The sequence below is a fragment of the Pleurodeles waltl genome, chromosome 1_1 (genome assembly GCF_031143425.1).
Source record: "Pleurodeles waltl isolate 20211129_DDA chromosome 1_1, aPleWal1.hap1.20221129, whole genome shotgun sequence".
In the NCBI taxonomy this organism is placed as follows: Eukaryota; Metazoa; Chordata; class Amphibia; order Caudata; family Salamandridae; genus Pleurodeles; species Pleurodeles waltl.
This window is the reverse complement of record NC_090436.1, coordinates 778,483,124-778,501,332: the sequence shown is the minus strand read 5'-3', so window position 1 is coordinate 778,501,332 and position 18,209 is coordinate 778,483,124. Positions and strand designations below refer to the sequence as shown.

At 47.1% G+C, this 18,209-nt stretch overlaps 1 protein-coding gene across 9 annotated transcripts in view; it reads right to left on the bottom strand.

The window, feature by feature from the left end:
* The window catches only part of CDC14B (cell division cycle 14B), a 344,504-nt gene that overhangs the window by 187,401 nt on the left and 138,894 nt on the right, over positions 1-18,209 (bottom strand). For all 9 annotated transcript variants that reach the window (XM_069227743.1, XM_069227768.1, XM_069227761.1 and 6 more), the window contains exons 7-8: positions 15,222-15,284; positions 14,799-14,886 (exon numbers count right to left, since the gene is read on the bottom strand). In XM_069227743.1, the coding sequence (XP_069083844.1) occupies positions 14,799-14,886; positions 15,222-15,284 (151 nt within the window). The remainder of the gene's footprint in view (positions 1-14,798; positions 14,887-15,221; positions 15,285-18,209) is intronic.

Here is an 18,209-nt window from a genome sequence, read left to right as displayed (position 1 = left end):
TCTGCCACTGAACCAATTGTGATTCGAAAGCCACCACTGCAGGTCTTTTGCAGTCCCCTCCGAGATCTGGACCATGTTGGAGAGATTCCTCTGATGCTGCGCCCACTGGAACTTCAAGTCCCACTGCAGAGCCCGCATATGCCACCTGGCATGTGTTACTAGCAGGATGCAGGAGGCCAAGAGGCCCAGCAGCCTCAGAGTCTGTCTCACCGAAACCCAAGACCAAGGCTGAAAGATCGAAATCATAGCCGGAATGTCTTGGACTCACTTTTGGGGAGGAAAAGCCCGAAACCGCACTGTGTCCAGAACTGCCCCGATGAAAGGGAGTGTCTGAGAGGGAGTCAGGTGTGACTTCGGCACATTGATAGTGAACCCCAGCTGGTACAGGAGGTCCACCGTAGTCTGGAGGTGTGACACCACTGTCTGGGGCGAAGGCGCCTTCAACAGCCAGTCGTCTAGGTAGGGGAAGACTGAGACCCCTAACCTGCGCAGAAGAGCTGCAACCACCGCCATCACTTTCGTGAACACCCAAGGGGCACTAGTAAGGCCGAAAGGGAGCACGGTAAACTGAAAGTGCTCGTGACCTACCACAAATCGTAGGTAACGTCTGTGGGCAGGCAGGATGGGGGTGTGGAAATAAGCATCCTGCAAGTCCAACGCTACCATCCAGTCTACTGGGTCTAAGGCAGTCAGAACCTGAGCCAGGGTGAACATTTTGAACTTCTTCTTGAGGAAGTAGTTCAGGTCCCGAAGATCTAGGATAGGGCGCAAGCCTTTGTCCTTCTTTGGTATCAGAAAGTAGTGGGAATAACAACCATGACCTACTTCTGGCACAGGGACCCTTTCTATAGCTCCCTTGGCCAAGAGAGCCGCGACTTCCTGGCGGAGAAGCACCAAATGATCCTCCGAAAGGGGATGGAAGGATGGTGGCATGTGTGGTGGTGCGGATTTGAAAGTGAGGGAGTAGCCCTTCCGAATTATTTGCTAAACCCACCCGTCCGTGGTGATATGTTCCCAGTGGGGCAGCTGATGGCAGATTCTGCCTCCTACTGGGTGGGAGTGAGGGGACGGCTAGGAAGGTTTGGAGGCTGCTGCGGGGGCAGGGGTGGACTGGACAGACCTCTGGTTCCCTGTCCCACGACCCGGTGGCTGGGTTGAGGAGGCGACAGGGCGCCCCTTCCGTGGCCACGAAAGGGACGAAAAGCGGACTGTGGGGGGCGTGTGGCGGCAGAAAGGCTAAGGGACCGAGCCGTAGCCCTGGACTCCTTCAACCTCTCCAAGGTCGAGTCCGCTTTGTCTCCGAAGAGACGGGTGCCATCAAAGGGCATGTCCATGAGTGACTGTCATGTCATGTCAATGGCGCCGCAAGGCCACTGTCATAGCAACCGATCTGCCCAGAGAATCGGTCGTATCCAGCCCACAATGGATGGTGAACTTCGCAGCGTCTCTCCCATCTTTGACTGCTTGAGACGATAGCACGGGCCTCCTCCGGTATTTGCGGCAGGACTTGCGCAACCGTATCCCACAGGGAGTGGGAATAACGGCCCAAAAGGCATGCGGTGTTCACTGACCGCAGCGTGAGGCTGGAGGAAGAAAATAACTTCTTACCAAATTGTTTCAGCCTTTTGGATTCCCTATCCGGGGGTGCGGAAGGGAACGTGCCAGAAGAAGAGGACGCCTGGATAACAAGACTCTCAGGCATAGGATTTTGGGGCAGGAACTACGGGTCGTTCGGTGCAGGCCAATGACGGCGAGCGATAGTCCTGTTCACAGGAGCCCCTGTGTTGGGTTTGGAACACGTACCCAAAAGGACGTCAGTGAGGGCTTCATTAAATGGAAGAAGGGGTTCAGATGTAGAAGCCCCAAGCTGAAGCACCTCCGTCAGGAGGTTAGACCTGACTTCGACAGTAGGTAGCTCAAGGCCAAGGACCTCAGCCACCCTACTAACCACCATACCATAGGTAGCTCCCTCCGCCGTAGCCACGGTAGGAGGAGACAGCATGCCAGAGTCAGGAGAAGTAACAAGACCACTGGCTTCGCCTCAGTCCTCTGCCCAGTCCATAGTAGGGTCTTGCTGGTTTTCATAAGGGTCCAGAGACCCCTCCAATTCTTCCCTGTATTCGTACCCATAGGAAAATGGGTCAGAATCCGACCTCGGGTGAATGGGGCCCACCGGAGCAGATGGTGGCGTCGGCCGACGCCGCTCCGAATCAGAGACGTCACGAATGAGAATAGGGTCGACGTCGATAGTGGGCACTACAGATGTCACGAGCGTTGCTAAACGACCTGGCGCCAGGGAAGGTCTCGACTGTGCAACCGACAGTGCGGATCCGGAGGCGACCTCAATGGCCGGGCCCGAAGCCGCGGAACACGAAGGCCCCCCAGCCAAGCCCCTTGGGCCTGAAGGTGCCATATCAGAGTCAGCACGCCCAAAGATGAGGCGCATGGCCTCGTAGAACTCTGAGTTGGGCGGGGGTTGCTCCGGCAAACTCGGGGAAGCGCGGAGTCGACCCAGACGTAGGCTCCGAGGATGGAGGCCTAGTTCATGGACGCTCGTCCTGCATCGACCGGCGACGGGGTGAAGTCAGAGAGTGATGGGACTTCTTCGACTTCTTCTTTTTACCTTGACCTGAAGATTTCGAAGAAGACGAGTGGTGGTTGCTCCGCGACCGATCAAGACCTTCCTCTTGTGCGAGATCAGGATCTACGCGGAGTCGAGTGCCGGGCCACCATCAGCTTTAGGGACCGTTCCCTCAAAGCCTTCGGATGCAGCGCCCGGCACTCGGAGCACGACTTCGGGTCGAGGCACCACAAGCAGACATGATGAGGGTCCGTCACCGACATCATGCGGTGGCAGTCCTCGCACAGCTTGAACCCGGTCTTCGGGGACATCCTCGACGCACCAAAGGTCGCACCAAAAAATATTGACAAAACAGTCGAATTCGGTCGAAAAATAGCAGAGGGTAGCTCTCTCTCGGATCAGCGCGTGGCGAGGAAAGAAAAGAACTGATGTCACTGCACGAGGGTGGCATCTATGTACTACTCCCAGCGTCATCACGGCGCCCACGACGCCTACAGAGTCGACCGACGCCACCTACCGACACGCAAGGACATTGCTCGAAGAAAAAAAAAATCCAGATCCAGTCTGACGCCTGGGGGAAAATTCTAAGGTAAGGAATCTGCAACTAGAAGTCTATCAGATATAGACGTTGGCCTTTGCCAGACACCCAAGAGTCTCTCAGTGATCTCCCCTGAAGACCTGGGGGCCTTAGATATGTGCTCCAGTGGTTGTTTGGGTAGAAGCAGGAAGTTTGGAAACTTATGAAAACTTTTCCTCCAGTGCAGGGGGTGGGGGGGACCTGTAGGAATGAGTACCCAACTGGCAGTTGCATGGCATCCGATTTGAAGTTCAGCTTTGTCCCCCCCCTTAAGGCTCACAGAACCTTGGTAAAATCAACCAAGTCTCATTCTGTGTTGAGGTTTAGAAAAGTTTCATTCAGACATTTCCAAAGCTCCAGAGCTCTAGCAAGAGCAAGAGCAAACATTTCAGTGGCTTTATGCTCCATGAGGAGTTTTTTCATCTAAAAAAAATGACAAACTCATTTTCTTGAGTTGGGACGTAGAAATGTTTTTAAAACGTTTTGACCAGGACCAATTCACTCATACTCAATAGGGCTCCATTCCGGTCAGTCTCATGGCCCACTTAGGTCCTGGTCTACTGCTTCCAAAAACTACCACAGGAGCTCTCTCCTTTTTGGCACTATTTTCAATTAAATCTTTTGAAAATACATATGTCAGGGTCCCTTATTGTATTTTTTTCATGTTTATGTTTTATTCATAAAATCAGTATGGGGTTTTATTGTGTTTTCTGTTGTAGGATGCTGGCTCTTTATATGATCTATTAAAATGAGATATACTGTGCAGAAAGGCCAGGGTTTTTAGACACAGAAAAAAAGGAAATCAGATACCCCAGTGAGAAACATGACAATGACTGGCACAGCAGAATATATTTGTACGGTTTTAAACCAAGTGTCTCTAACTAATCGATCATGAGCTACCAGTAGCTTGCACTCACTTCCAGAGTATGTTTTGTATGTTTGATGGGACATGCTTGTAGTGAGTGTCCTGTTTTGACATGGTCACTTCCACTTATTGCCTGGTATTCGATGCAACTTTCACAGGAAGTGCACTGGGTTCCTGCAAACCAGGTCCCCAGAGCCAGATCTTTTCCCCTAAAACAGTGCAATTGTTCCCAAACTGGCAATACCTTTGGACCCCCTCTGTAAGTCCCTAGTAAATAGTACCCCTGGTATCTTTGGCATGAGTACCAAAGTGGGCCCCAAAAGGCTGCAGCATGTATTGTGCCACCAGCAGGGACCCCTCACCTAGTACATGCAGACTACCATTGCAGGTTGCGTGTCTTGGTGAACTTAAAAGTAAAAACACAGCATGGCACACAGCCTGTGTGCCCTGGCCCCTAACACTGCATGAAATTTATGTGAGTCACCTCTATGGCAGGCCATACACCCCTAAGGCAGGGTGCATTACATTACATGTTAGGGCATATCTGCAAGAGCAGATATGCTCCTGCTATGTTTTCATCAATTCTTTGACAGTGAGTGAGCAGGTAAGCCATTTTAAGTACATGCGCTGGACACTGGTCAATATGAGTTCCATGATGGCTTCACTGAAAATAAGGATGTTTGGTATCAAACAACTCATATTAATAAACCCTCACTGAAGCCAGTGATGGATGTATTAATACATACACCTGGAGAGCACTTTAGAGGTGAACCCAAAAACCTACCAACTACCGATGTGAGGACTAACTAGTTTTTGCTAGCCTGCCACCACCGGGCAAGATTCTAACCCTGCCCCACCCCCCTCCCCCCCCCCAGGTGAGAGCCTTTGTTCTCAGGCAGTCCGAGACAAAGTCTGCTCTGGGTGAGGCGACAGAATCACTTGCAAATCTGCATGCCAAAGCAGGGGCTACAAAGAAGCACAGCAACCTTGGTATGCAGACCTGGCTTCACTGAAAAGTTGCCGACCCCGTTTCCACTCCCCCCCCAGGGCCCATTTGGCACCAGGACATGTGGAAAATGTAGTATTCAGAGAGGTGTGTCCATCCTTCAGGACAGTTCCATCCCAAAGGTGAGCTGCCTGATGTGGACACCACATTTAGAAAACGGTCATCTTGGTGTTGGCAGATTTAGGAAATCTATGACAGGGTTATGCCCACTTCCCACAGCAAATGGTCATTTTGGGGGTGTAGTGACCCATGGGTAAGTAAGTAAGTTGTAACCTACACTCCCCGAAACACTAATGATTTCAGTATTTAGGGGAGCCACTGGCACCAGGAAATCAGATTCCTGTGGATCTACAAAGAAGGATACTCAAGAGCCACAAAGGCAAAGCCTAAGGAAGAAGCGCTTGACCCCCTTGTTCCCTCCGATTTGCACCAAATTCGACTCATCCAGCAAGCTGCTGTGTCTCCAAAAGCCTGGGAGGCCTGCCTGCCTTCAACAAAGACCCAGGAACTCCAGTGGAACAGCCAAGCTGCTTCCCTGCATCTTCCAGGCACCACAAAACACCTGAAAGGATTTCGGACTGCAAAAAAACACATCAAAAAGCACCACAGCACCTGTGCCAACCAGTCCAAGTTGAAGTGAGGCAACTGTGCCAACATGGTTCCCCTTCCCTCCAGAGACAAAGCCTACCTTGTACTTGCCCACTGTAGACTCACCAATGCCACTTGCAGCCTATGCCCGCAGGCCCCCACCATCACAAGTGCTCCTGGTGGAGAAAAACTGATGCCTACGGACACCTTTACACCCGTTGCCCCTGGTCACGGAGAAGAGCACCAAAGGTATACCACGTCCCCGAGCTTCTCAAGACTTGAATACACCAGTTGGCTCTCCTCGACTGGACTCCCTGTCCAAACCTGCAGCCTCTTTTCAACTGGACCAATTCCCATTGACTAACATTGGGCATCCGAAGCCGTACTACACCTCTGCACCCGGATGCCCCAGTGCCACCCAGTGTGACCTGTTGGTGTGGTCCTGACTCCAAGTCGACCTGACTCTCTCTTGCCCAGTACCTACTTTAAGTCCTGCAGATTGGTCCCATAAGTCGCGGTCTTGTAACCGTTGGCAGTATTTTCTTTTCCTCCATAGAATAACAACAATGCAGCTTCCAAAAATTACACTCGCTTTTCAAAACTGTAAAGATTTTTCTTGCAAAACTTACCTGACCATATTGATTCTGGTGCCTAAACATGTATAAAGATACTTGTTATTTTGTAAATTGGTGTAGATCTCCTTGAGTTGTGGGTCTCATTTATTGATTGTGTGTGTATTTGCAGATGTGTTAACACTGAACTCTGATAAGGCTAGACTGACCGAACACACTACCACCTAAAAAGAGCACCTTGGGATTGCTAGAGCCTGGGGTCCACTAGTAAGGAAACTCCTGGACTCTGCACAGTATACCTCATTTTGGTATACTATATAAAGAGCCAGCTTCCTACAATGCTTGCTTGAAAGTTACCCCTACCTGCAGGTCTTTATGAAGGTAATGACAATCGCATGCTCCCTCTAAACTGGAGTGCTCCCCATAAACATAACAGTCTCATTATCCTTTTTCAACTGGTTTAGGGTCTCATCCAACACACTCCCAAACAACTGTTTGCCATTGAATGGGGCATTCAGCATGTTTGCTTGCACTTCTGGCTTAAACCCTGAAATTCGAAGCCAGGCATGACAGCGCAGCGTGATCACTGTCATCATTTGTATCCTAGTTGGGTCCACAGCATCAAGTGCAGACTTCAGGGAAGTGTTGGCCATGTTCTTGCCGTCTTCCGCCAAGTGTGCTGCTCCTTTCTGGTATTGTTCGGTAGATGTTTCATTAAAACGACCATCTCATCCCAGTTTTGGTAAGCAAAGCAGTTTAGAAGAGCGCTGGAAATAGCAATGTGCAATTGATTTGCTGCACTTCTCTCAAATCTGCAGCCCATGACATCCTTTCTTTTGCTCTCCTTGTCTGGCGGTGGACCAGAGGTTGAAGGGATGCTGGCCTTTTGCCTGGCTATAGCTGGGATGATAGAATCAGCTGGCACAGAACCCTTTATGTAGGATGGATCCTTTGAGGGGAACTTCTAATTCTTTTCTGCCCTCAGAGTAACCCCTCTGCATGTGGCCAGTTCCTTGAAGGCTTTTCTTTCCTGGTTTAACACACTGGGGAGCATTGGCAAATAATTTCTGATACTGTGTTGGCAACACAGTTCCGAATAAGAAGCACAATTTTGGCTTCTCCTACTCCAACTGTACCCTATATTTATCCTCTTCCTTTTTAATCACCCGATTGTAAATGCCAATGTCATCTGGTGGTGATGGTTTTGAAGAGTAAGACTCGACCCCCCCCTCAGGTGAGTCAGATTCCAAATCCTGCCACTGAGCCTCAGAATGCTCTGAACCCTTTGAGCCCTGAAACAACCCTGTCAGTTGTTCCTCCTTCTCCTCTTCATAAAAAAGTTCTTCTTCCTTGTGTTATGGCTCTGGAGGTAAGGGAGGCTAGATGTCTTCGGAGCTTGACTCTCCTTGCTCTTTTGGCACTGAAGGAGTTGAAATTCCTTTAGACTTTCGTTGAAGTCTTTGCATTTTGTATAAGATTTGCCATTTCCACCTCAAGTCTTATTCTCTCTCTCTCTCTCATCTCAGCCACCTGTTGTTCGGCTTCAAGATTCTCTTCCACATTTGTCTCTGATGTTGAAAAATCCTTTTGCAACATATTGGTTGTGGTGCTTCTATGTTCCACACGCAAAGTTTCTTGTTTGGATGTTGAAACCACTTTCCCCTGACCGTCTTTCAACTACTTTGTTTTTTTGGGGCTTTTCCCCTCATGTGTTCTCCCGTTCACGGGTTTCACGTTTTCTTAGACACAGAGGCTCCCTTTGGTGCTCTCGAGTCCATTTTTAGGCAGCTCGGACAGACCGTTTGAGGTGGATGGTTCTCTTACTCCGAGTCTGCTGAATCTTTACTCTCTAAGTTAACGACTTCCAAGTCGACCTCTGATTCTTCACACCTTCAGCAACATTCTCCTCACTCTCCAGGCCCAAATCTCAAAGAGATGATGTGATTTGCTGTGTTTGCATGGACTGAGGTGCTCTCCTCTGCTTCTGTCTCGCCCTCAGTGTCACTGGTGTGAATCCTGCGCAAGCGTTACAGTCTTAGCTCTGATTATCTACCGGCAAACAGAGGTTGCAGACCTTTTGTGAGTATTTGTGATGGTGGTTTTTGCAGAATTGAAACAGTGTGTTCTTCATTAGGCCACCTTGTGAGCCCCCTGCAAGGGCAATTCTTCTGAGAGTCAAACTAAACGTTCTCTTTTCCCTCGCTATCCATCTTAGTACCTTGATTTTCTGATGTTCCTTCTTTAATTTTTCAGCGATTTTCTCCCAGACTTTCATGACAAATTCTTTCCCAGGTGTTGGAGACCCTCCCACAAGCACCAAGACCTAAAGGCGGTGAAAAAGAATCTGAAGATGGTGAACAAGGGTGGGTCTTCCGGAGGACGCACAACAATGTCACAAGGAGCACCAAATGGAGGTACATCGACGCACAACAAGAAAACACAGAAATAGAGGAAGGACAAAAAAGAAAATTGGTAAACAATGCCGGACCCAAACACGAGATGGCAGAATAATGCACAGCAAGTGAATCCAGTAAAGATTCAGGCTGCAAAACCTTTAACTGTTGCCACAACAATCCTTGCTGGGCCATTGACAAATAGAACAGAAGAACATTCACTAATTACATATGCAGGGTTTGTATGCTTTGGGAAAAGCACCAGACAACAAAATTATCCAAGCACTCTCCATAAATTGATTTTGTTGATGGATGCCTGGCTGCTAAAGGACACCAACCACTTCGGCAGGAAGATCAAAGGCCATCAACTCTCACTACTCAATATCAATGCAAGGAGATGTAGAATGTGCAGGTTCAAGGGAAAACTGAACCCTGGTGCTGTAACAGGAAGCTGTCCTGAAGGGCCAATCGGATTGCAAGACATATGGCTTGTATCCAGAAGTTACGGATACCACACCCTCCTCATCCAGTCCAGGGCCACAAGGATGACTTGGGCCAGGCTACTCTTGATCTTCTTGAGTACTCTGGGCAGGGGAGGGAAGGGGAGAAAGGTGTACAGGAGTTCTGATTACTGACGTTGCTGAAAGGAGTCTCTGAGGGAGAATTGCATTGGGAACATCAACATGCCAAGGTTTCAACATTGCACTTTCTCTGCTGTGGCAAATAGATTGATCCACGGTTCTTTTCCCCATTGCGGGAAGATGCCCTGTGCAACCTCCGAGTGGAACCACCTTTTGTCATCTGTTTGGCAAACAGACAGTTTGTCTGCACTGGAGTTTAAAAATACTGCCAGGGGCTGGTCCATCAGGGAGATGCCCTGAGTGTTCAGCCACTTCGAGATTCGCAGAACCTTCTGGTAGGGAACCCCTAACCCCAGGCCACCTTGATTGTTGCAACATCACATGATGGCCATGATGGTCCTTTTATTTGTGAGTACCTGCACCCAATCTCCTTTGATGGTCAGGACAAACACTGTGTCAAGCGGATCCATGCAACTCCAGAAGGTCAGAAGTTGAAAGTTCGGGACCACAGCCCAAATGCCCTGAACCTACTAAGGCAGAGAGATGGCTTGGAAAAGCACTTTGTCCAGAATGGCTCAGATGAAGGGAAGCCTTTGAGAAGAACTCAGTGTGACTTTTGCATGCTGAAGCAGAAACCCAATGTCAATAGGTCGGACGTAGTCTGGATGTAGCTAACAGCTGATTAGGGCAAGGGCAGCCAGTCACTGAGGTACAGGAACAATGGTACTCCCCAACCTTCGCACACGAGTTGCAGCCACCACTATGATCTTTGTGAATGTCCGAAGTGCACTGGTAGGGTCAAAATGTGAGCACAGGGAACTATAAGTGCTTGTGACCTACCTGAAACGGCAGGTAATGCCTGTGGGACTACAGGACGGGGATGTGGAAGTATGTGCCCTGCTAGTCCAGAGCTAACATCCAGTCTCCTGGATTTAGGGCACACAGATCTTGGGGAACAATGAGCATTTTCAACTTACTTTTCCGGAAGAAGCATAGAAGATGAAAAGCAAGAATTGGACTAAGGTCTCCAACCTTTTTCGACAGCAGAAAATAACAGGATTAACAACCTGTCCTGATTTCTGAAGCAAAAACCCTCTCTTGTGCTCCTTTGGTCAAGAGTGCTTAAACTTTTCCATGGAGTGTGGAAAGTGGGGACAACTGGTCTTACGGGAGGTTTTGCTGTAGAGGTAGCATATCCAGGCATAGAAGCATAGGCAATACCAGTGTTTCACAAGCTGGAGCATTCACTGGTCTGACATGATGCTCCGCCATCTGGGGAGGTGGAAGATAACAATCTCCTACCAAGTGATTGTGTGCCACCAAGGACAAACTAAAGCAGTGTTGCAACTGCAGGGGATAGGGGGCGGGGTAGTGTTCTGCTCCTAGGGGTCTGAATGCTTTTTGCAAGCTCCTCGCCTCACCCTCAAAAGGGCTGGGAGGCCTGTTGCTGCTGAGGCCATATTGACATTGCCTCTGCAGGTATTCCCTACCAACACCCCAAAAGGGGTGCTGTAGGGGGAAACTGCTAAACAGGCCGAGCTAGGCCTAGAGAGCAAGTGGAGGCGTTGTCCTCTTTAAATTTCAGAAAGGCAGAGTCAGCCATCACCCCGAAAAGTCTGCTGGACATCTGACAAACAGCCTGACAAGCAAATTCAAGCATGGGGCCTAAGAACCATGCTTTTCCAACGGCCTTACCTAATCAGTCTTTTATGCCCAGATAAGACCGGGAGGATCAGGAGTGTTTGCCTGACATCCTTCAGGACAGTTGTCAAAACATTCAACACCCAGCCCCACAAGGTATGCGAATACCGTCCTAAGAGATTCATGTTTCGTGAAACTGATTGTGGGTGTTTCCATGTTTTTGTTTCGTAATAAATTACTGTCATGTTGTTCGCCTTTATAAGGACCATCTCTCCCACAACGAATGGATAGAAAGCTTTGAGTGCAAGGTAAACTGCTGGTAAATCCAGGAATCTGACGTGCCTGCTCTGTTGAAGAGGGGTACAAGTGCCATAGCCGTTATGTCACCATGAAGTGTGCCCCAACCTATAAGAGATGCATTGAGAGTAATGGTCACATGCAAGAGAGTTGATGAAAGGTATGCCTAACAGATTGTTGATGTTCTACCATTGTAGAGAGACGAGTGCCAGTCTTTATCAACAGCAGAACTGGCTGGTGAGGCACTGTTGCAAGGGATTAATGACATTTGCTATCTACAATACCATCATCCCAAGGAATTTCAGTACAGTTCTTACTTTTAATAGACGAGCAAACTTAAAAAGAGGCAGCAGCCATTACTCTTTGCTGACTGGGTATTCCTACCCTGTGATGACATAGGACAGATCCTAAAAAGGGGTTGGATCTGCTGAGGTTGTAGGTGGGACCTTCTTTACATTTACTGTAAAGCCTAAACGGCATATAATACTGAGCACTGTCTTGGTGTGTGCTAGGCATGGTTTCTGCTGCTGCTCTTGATCAGCCAGTCAGTGAGATAAGAAAACATGTGTATGCCTATTCTTTGCAAATGAGTGGTCATGACAGCTGGGCAGTTGGTGAAGACCCTTGGGGCTGTTGTACCCCTGAAGGACAGTATTGTCACCAGTTAGTGCTGTTCACTTACCATGAACTAGTGGTACAGAGGATGCGTGGGGTGGATTGGTAGCTAGAAGTAGGTGTCAGAGGTCGAATTTGGTCTTAAAATCTCATTATAGCAACAGGATGACGTCTTGCAAGGTTGTCATGTGAAAGTGCTCAGACAAGATGGACTGGTTAAGTGGCCTGACGTCCAGGCCACGCTGTAGGGTTGCGTGATTTTTTGGGGACGAGGAAGTATGATGAGTACATGTCCTTTCCCTGATTCTTTAGAAGTACTGGCTGTATGGTGCCTGTTTAACAGAGGGCTTAAACTTCCTCTTGTAAACCAAAAACAAAAACAAAAAAGTGGGGTGATGCGGTCTGAATGCATGTTGACAGAGGTATGAAATTCCAAGAAGCAGCCCAGTTGGACTACGAGTACCCTTTGGTCTGAAGTGATTTCCACCCACTGAGTCGAAATACCTTATCCCCAACTCTGCAAAACCTCCCCCACAGGTCATGTGATCAGGTGGGACCAAGAGTGAGTCAGTGCTTGGGGGCTGAGGTTCTCTTTCAAGTGCTGCCTTTACTCTCACCCCTAGGATGGTTGCCTTCTATAGAAAAGTGGGTTATTACTTGGAATGGACATGGATAAGACTACTCCTTGCTAGATGTCACACAAATCAAAATACTTTATTTTTTCCAAAGTGCAGATGTCATACTGTTAAACTATCCAATCTAGTCTTAACTCTATTACACAAGCATCATCTAGTAGAAGCTTCAATTTTGCCAAGAACAGTTATATTTACTAATCACTTCAAGTTGGGTGCCATATATTGCATTCTCCGAATCCCTGTCAAGTTAATGAAACAGCTTTGATCCACTGTACAACTTTACAGCTCACTGCTCTCTTACTTAAGTAGCACTGGGTTATTGCTCAGATAACCAAAATGATTCTCTGGTAAACAATTCCAAAGTCAAGGTAATTTTAATGAATACCCCCTGTACCAGGAGTACAACAGCATCAAAGTAAGTGAAAGCTACAGCCATGAATAAAATTTCAAAATAATTACACTCCTCATATAGCATTTGTATGTCACCTCACCATTAAATTTTAACAAGTGTAGTAAAGTGGATTATTTGGGGTGGACGAGTGGCCACCTCAATGGATAAGGCCTGCACCTGCTAGATGTCACACAAATTAAATAAAATAAACAGGTAATCAATTGCTGGTAACAAGACATGAAACAGTCTTAAATCAAAGGCAATGTGTAAAGTATTCGAGCAGCCCATGCCTAGATAAAAAAAGCCATGCAAAACAATCTATAACTCCACTACAGTTATTAAATAAAAAAATGAGAACACATTTGACTAAAATAAGAACAAAACAACAAAAATTCAATAAGCAGATTAAAGTGTGGGCTGCTGCATTATCCTGGCAGTCTGAACCCCCAGACAATATGAAGTAATCCGATACCTGATGGAACTAGGATCCTTGAAAGAAGCCTTATACGTCCCAATGCAGATTGTATCCACCTTGGCCCCAATGGGCTATATAAAACAGTCAGGGGATGACTTCAGCATACCCTTAGGCATTGGTAAGAACTAAACACTATTTTCAGGCTTAAAAAGGGTCACCACCAAAAAGAGACCCTGGCCTTTGATGAGGAGCATGACGACCTTATGGTCTCGTACCACTATTTACTTTAGCATAGTATAGTGTGTGTGTGTGTGTGTGTGTGTGTGTGTGTGTGTGTGTGTGGGGGGGGGGGGCATGGTGATTTGTAAAGATGAAATGGGAAATGCCTGCTTGGGTGTGGCAGGTGGCATTCGAGGAGCTGCTACTAAATCCCTTTGTTTGCTTTTTGTAAAGGTAGTGGGTGTCCAGCTTCTTTATACTCCGGTTTCTCCTTGAAAGTCAGGAACCTCCTATTTGGGATGGAAACTGCCCTCAGCTAAAGAGGCTTTGCCAAAATGCTGATCTTTCTCAGGATGAATAAAGACACTTCTGTCTGGAGTCTAGCTCATCTGCCATTCTCTTGAGTTCAGATGCCTCAGAAGTTGGAGCCGAGAGGAGTTTCAGCTTTGATTTCGAGTCTAATCTTGAATGTGAAGTTTTACGCTATGAAGTTGAAGGCTTGGTGCCCTTCAGTTAAGAAGGTGTTAATGTAGAGCATGGATGGTCTCTTCTATAAAGCTTTATCTCAGACCCAAGAGGAGTCTGAAGTCAGAAGTGGACTGGAGGCCTACTTTTAGCAGGTTCTGGGTATGCTTCCTTGGGACATTTCTGAGATTGTCTCTCTATCCCATGGCTGGGGATGGTACTCAGAGACCTTGGGGTTTTCAGAGTGTAGTCCCCCCTGGTCTTACCTTTCGAGGCGTGTGCCTCATTTTCCTAGGAGGCAACCACAGACACTATCTCAGGATTGGATTGTGCCATGTTATTAGCATGCCAGAGAGGCCAGCCAGCTCTTCAACACAGAGGAGGTTCTGTCCCCTGCAGAGATCCTGAGTATCAGACAGCGGCCCATTGCTGCATCTTCTGGTGTGCCTAGCATGTTTCTCTCTCGTACTGCAGCATTTTCTAGCACCGAAAAGCAAGACAGTGTCGGAGCTGTATCTTAACTTGTCTGCATCAGAGGGCAGAAAAAGACAACCTAAAGGTGGTGTCCATGTCCATGCACATTGTGGATTAGTGGAGCAGGCAATCACTCTACATCCTGTGACTCAAAGTTTCTTTGAAGCAAAACAACTTGTAATGTTCTAGCACAACACTAGATGGCAAAGTATGAGCACATACAGCCACACATTCTACAAAAAGTTCTTATCTGTTACAATGAAAGGGTAACATTCCCACCAGAGTGAAATAGTGGTAAATCACTAGCTAAATACCGGGAAGATAACAGGCTTTTTTTTTTTTAACAGTTGATGCAAGAGAAGCAAACTCAAAAGTTAATCAGATGATGGCAATCCACCAGAAGAAGTTTCTGAAAGTGATAATTACAACCATGGGACACATGAGTATACTTTGTTTAAAGATCTCTCTTTAGTGAACACATACCGTTTTCAATTTTAGTTTTCGGGTGAGGCCCACTGAAAGCCAGAAATTTCTTTGGAACAATCCAATTAAAATCTCCATTTTCTGCTTTCTGGAACAATTTAAAAAAGTGTGTTACAAAATATGTATCATGTACAACATATTTTACAATAATCACCGTGATAGTCTATGTTGATCATGGGGAAGGGTAGGCTACTCATGTGGGATGTAGTATTGCCAAAAAAGGCTTTACTGTTTACAGTACCATAAGTTCCCTAAAGCCCTTCACCATCTGCTCTGCCTACCACCACCTCAACTTACAACAATGCAACACGCTAAAATGAAGCAGCACCCCTCCATGTTCAATCATAGCCAAATTATTCAATTTGGCCCAACCTAACTGTAGGATAATTTAAGAATCAGTATGTTGAACAAAAAAATACCAACCTCGTAATGTTCATATTCTTCCACATCAAATTCTGAAAAGTTAAGGAAATCGTACTGCACAGCCTAGAAAACAATACAATACTATTAGATTTTTCAATTCATACAACAAAAGTCATTACAGAACAACAATCAAAGAGAAACTGAACAAAGTAGGGAAATGTGTATTGTCACATTCAAGCAAAACCAACATTCAACTCTAAATAAAAGACTCAATTAAGACATTATGGGTTATGTACATTCATTTTACCAGTACAATTCAATCTCCTGACACTAACATTATCTTTTATTAAAATTACTCTGCATTTGCTTATGCCTTTAAAACACTCCCATAGCCCACTCCAGAGCCACTAGGTTCCTGATCTTTTCCAGAACTTGGGGCAGGAAGGCATAGAGGACTCCTTAGTGCAGTTCTACTCAGAATTTATCTCCAAGCATCTCAAAACATCCAACTTTTGGCACTGTGTGTTTAACAGTGCAAAAACATCTAGACTGGGTTTTTCCCACTGATTGAAGATGCCCTGCACCACCTCAGGAAATCATCTCCATTTGTGGGCTGCCACATTCCATCTGTTGAGTTAATCTGCTGTGGAAATCAAATACTGCAGGTGGTTTTCAATTTGAAATGCCTCCCCAACTAACTCCAGAGGTGCAGAGTAACCTGGTAGAGGTCCCAGGACCCCACTCCACCCTGCTTGGTGCAATACCACATGATTGTGTTGACTGTGAGAATCTATACCAGCCTCCCTTTCGTGGATGGCAGCAAGGCCTTCAAGGGAAAGCTAATGGCTCATAACACCTGTAAGATGATATGGAGCCAGGCTTCCGTCAAATACCAGAATCCAATCATCTCCAGCTCTCCCAAATGACCTCCCCATCACAAGCAGTGATGCGTCTGTCACCACCGTCTGCTGTGGTGGGGAAGGGAGAGGGCCTGCCACCAGTCCACCTGCCATTGAGTCGCCACCACTGATGTGCAGTGATTGAGATCTGAATGGCTTTTGATAGGTTTCCTTGGTGCTGGGCCCACTGAAACTTTAGATCCCATTGCATAGCCCACATATGACATCTGGCGTAGTCTACAAGGCGGATGGAGCAATCTAAAATGCCAAGATGCTTCAGAACTACACTCATCAAGACACAAGACTAAACTATTAGGATCATAGCTTGAATGTCCAGGATCTATTTGCAATGGAGTAATGGCTCTGAGCTGTGTACTATCCAAGACAGCCCCAAGAGCAAGCCTCTGCAAAGAAGTCAGGTGTGACTTTGGCTCGTTGACCATGAAGCTGCCCAACTAAGTCAGGAGGTTTGTTGTCGTCTTGAGGTGTTCTACGACTGACTCTGGCAAGCCTACCTTCAAAAGCCAGCCGTCAACATAGGAGAAAACTGGTATCCACAACCTTCGTAGATGGCAGCATCCATCGCCATCACTTTTGCGAACTCCTGAGGGGTATTGGGAAAGCTGAAGAGGAGCACAGCAAACTAAAAATACTCCTGGCATATTCTGAAGCTCAGGTAACTTCTGTGGACTTACAGGACGGGTATATGGATATATAAATGCTGCAGACTAAAGGACACTAACCAGTTGATTGGGTACTAGACAGACAGGAACTCAGCCAGCATGAATATTTGTAATTTACCGTTAAGCAGGTAAGCATTCAGTGCATGAAGGACTAAGATGTGCCAAAAGCCACATCCTTCTCTGACACATGAAAATAGCAAGAGTAGTAACCTGCCCCTATTTCCTAGTCTGAAACACGCTCTACAGCTTTTTGAAAGTAAAACTTCTCTCTTGCAACTGAATGGACAGGTGTTCCCAGAGATTCACTCAGAATGTGTGTTTGTTTGTACTGGGGAGTGGAGGGGGCTGTGTTGCTGAAAGAAAGGAAAAGACATAGTCGTGCTAAACGATTTTAAGAACCCACCTGTAGGACTTGAAGGATCACCACCCAGGGACAAAATGGTGATCCTGCCTCCCACATGTTGGTTATAAGCCACTAAGCCAGCTTGGTGTTGGCTGCTGCAGGAAAAGGGGACTGCGAGAAATGCAGCTCTTGTAGGCTTGCATGTTGCCTGCTGGATCATGCCCCTGGCCTCAAAAGGACTGTGCTGATTACAGCAGTGGCTGCTTAGATTGACGCTGCCTATACGCCAGCCCCCTAGAGGGGACTTGGAATTTCCTACACTGGTCACAAGAAAGCTGTTTGCAAGGGATCAAAGCTACAGGAAGCATGCAGTCACTCTGCTTTCTTTGAAACATTCCAATGCAGAATTGTCTTTTTCTCTAACAGGCACGGGCCATCCAAAGACATATCCATGAGAGTCGCCTCTACATCTCTAGAGAATCCTGTGGAGTGCATCCATGCATGGCAGTAGAGCTCCATACTGGTGCCAACCTTCCCTCCCAGATAACGAGTAGTATCAAGGCCATAACAAATCATGAATTTGACCACATCTTAACCATACAGAAGGGTTTAAGCCCTAAGGTCTCACTAGACCACTGGCAAGATCTTGTTAATGACGTTCTACAGGGCATATGTATTTTGGCTCAATAAGCACACTTCACGGACCAATCTCAACGCCAGGCTAGCCGAAGACAGCATTTGCTCTCCAAAAGCCTAAATCCTCTTAGGCTCCCTATTTGGGGACTGGTCATTAAAGAATTGCTGGTTTGAGCCTAAACAATCAGAGCCACTGCAGGAGGTTTCAAAGCCTGATCAGCGGTAGGTAAACACAATATATATATATATGTTTAGTGACGAAATCTGGGTTTTCAGGTGCCGAACTGTGATGTCTTTCCATCTACTTGTTCACCAGTGAGCAAGAACAGGGCTTTGAGCTGAGACCCAATTGTCAGTGAGAGCCTCATTGAAAAGAGCAAGGGTTCAGAAGCGCCAGCCCAGATTATAAGATTGCCTTAACGTCAGTAAAGGGCAGTTGTAGGTCCAATGCATTGGATGTTAAAATGGCAAATTAAACCCTATAGTT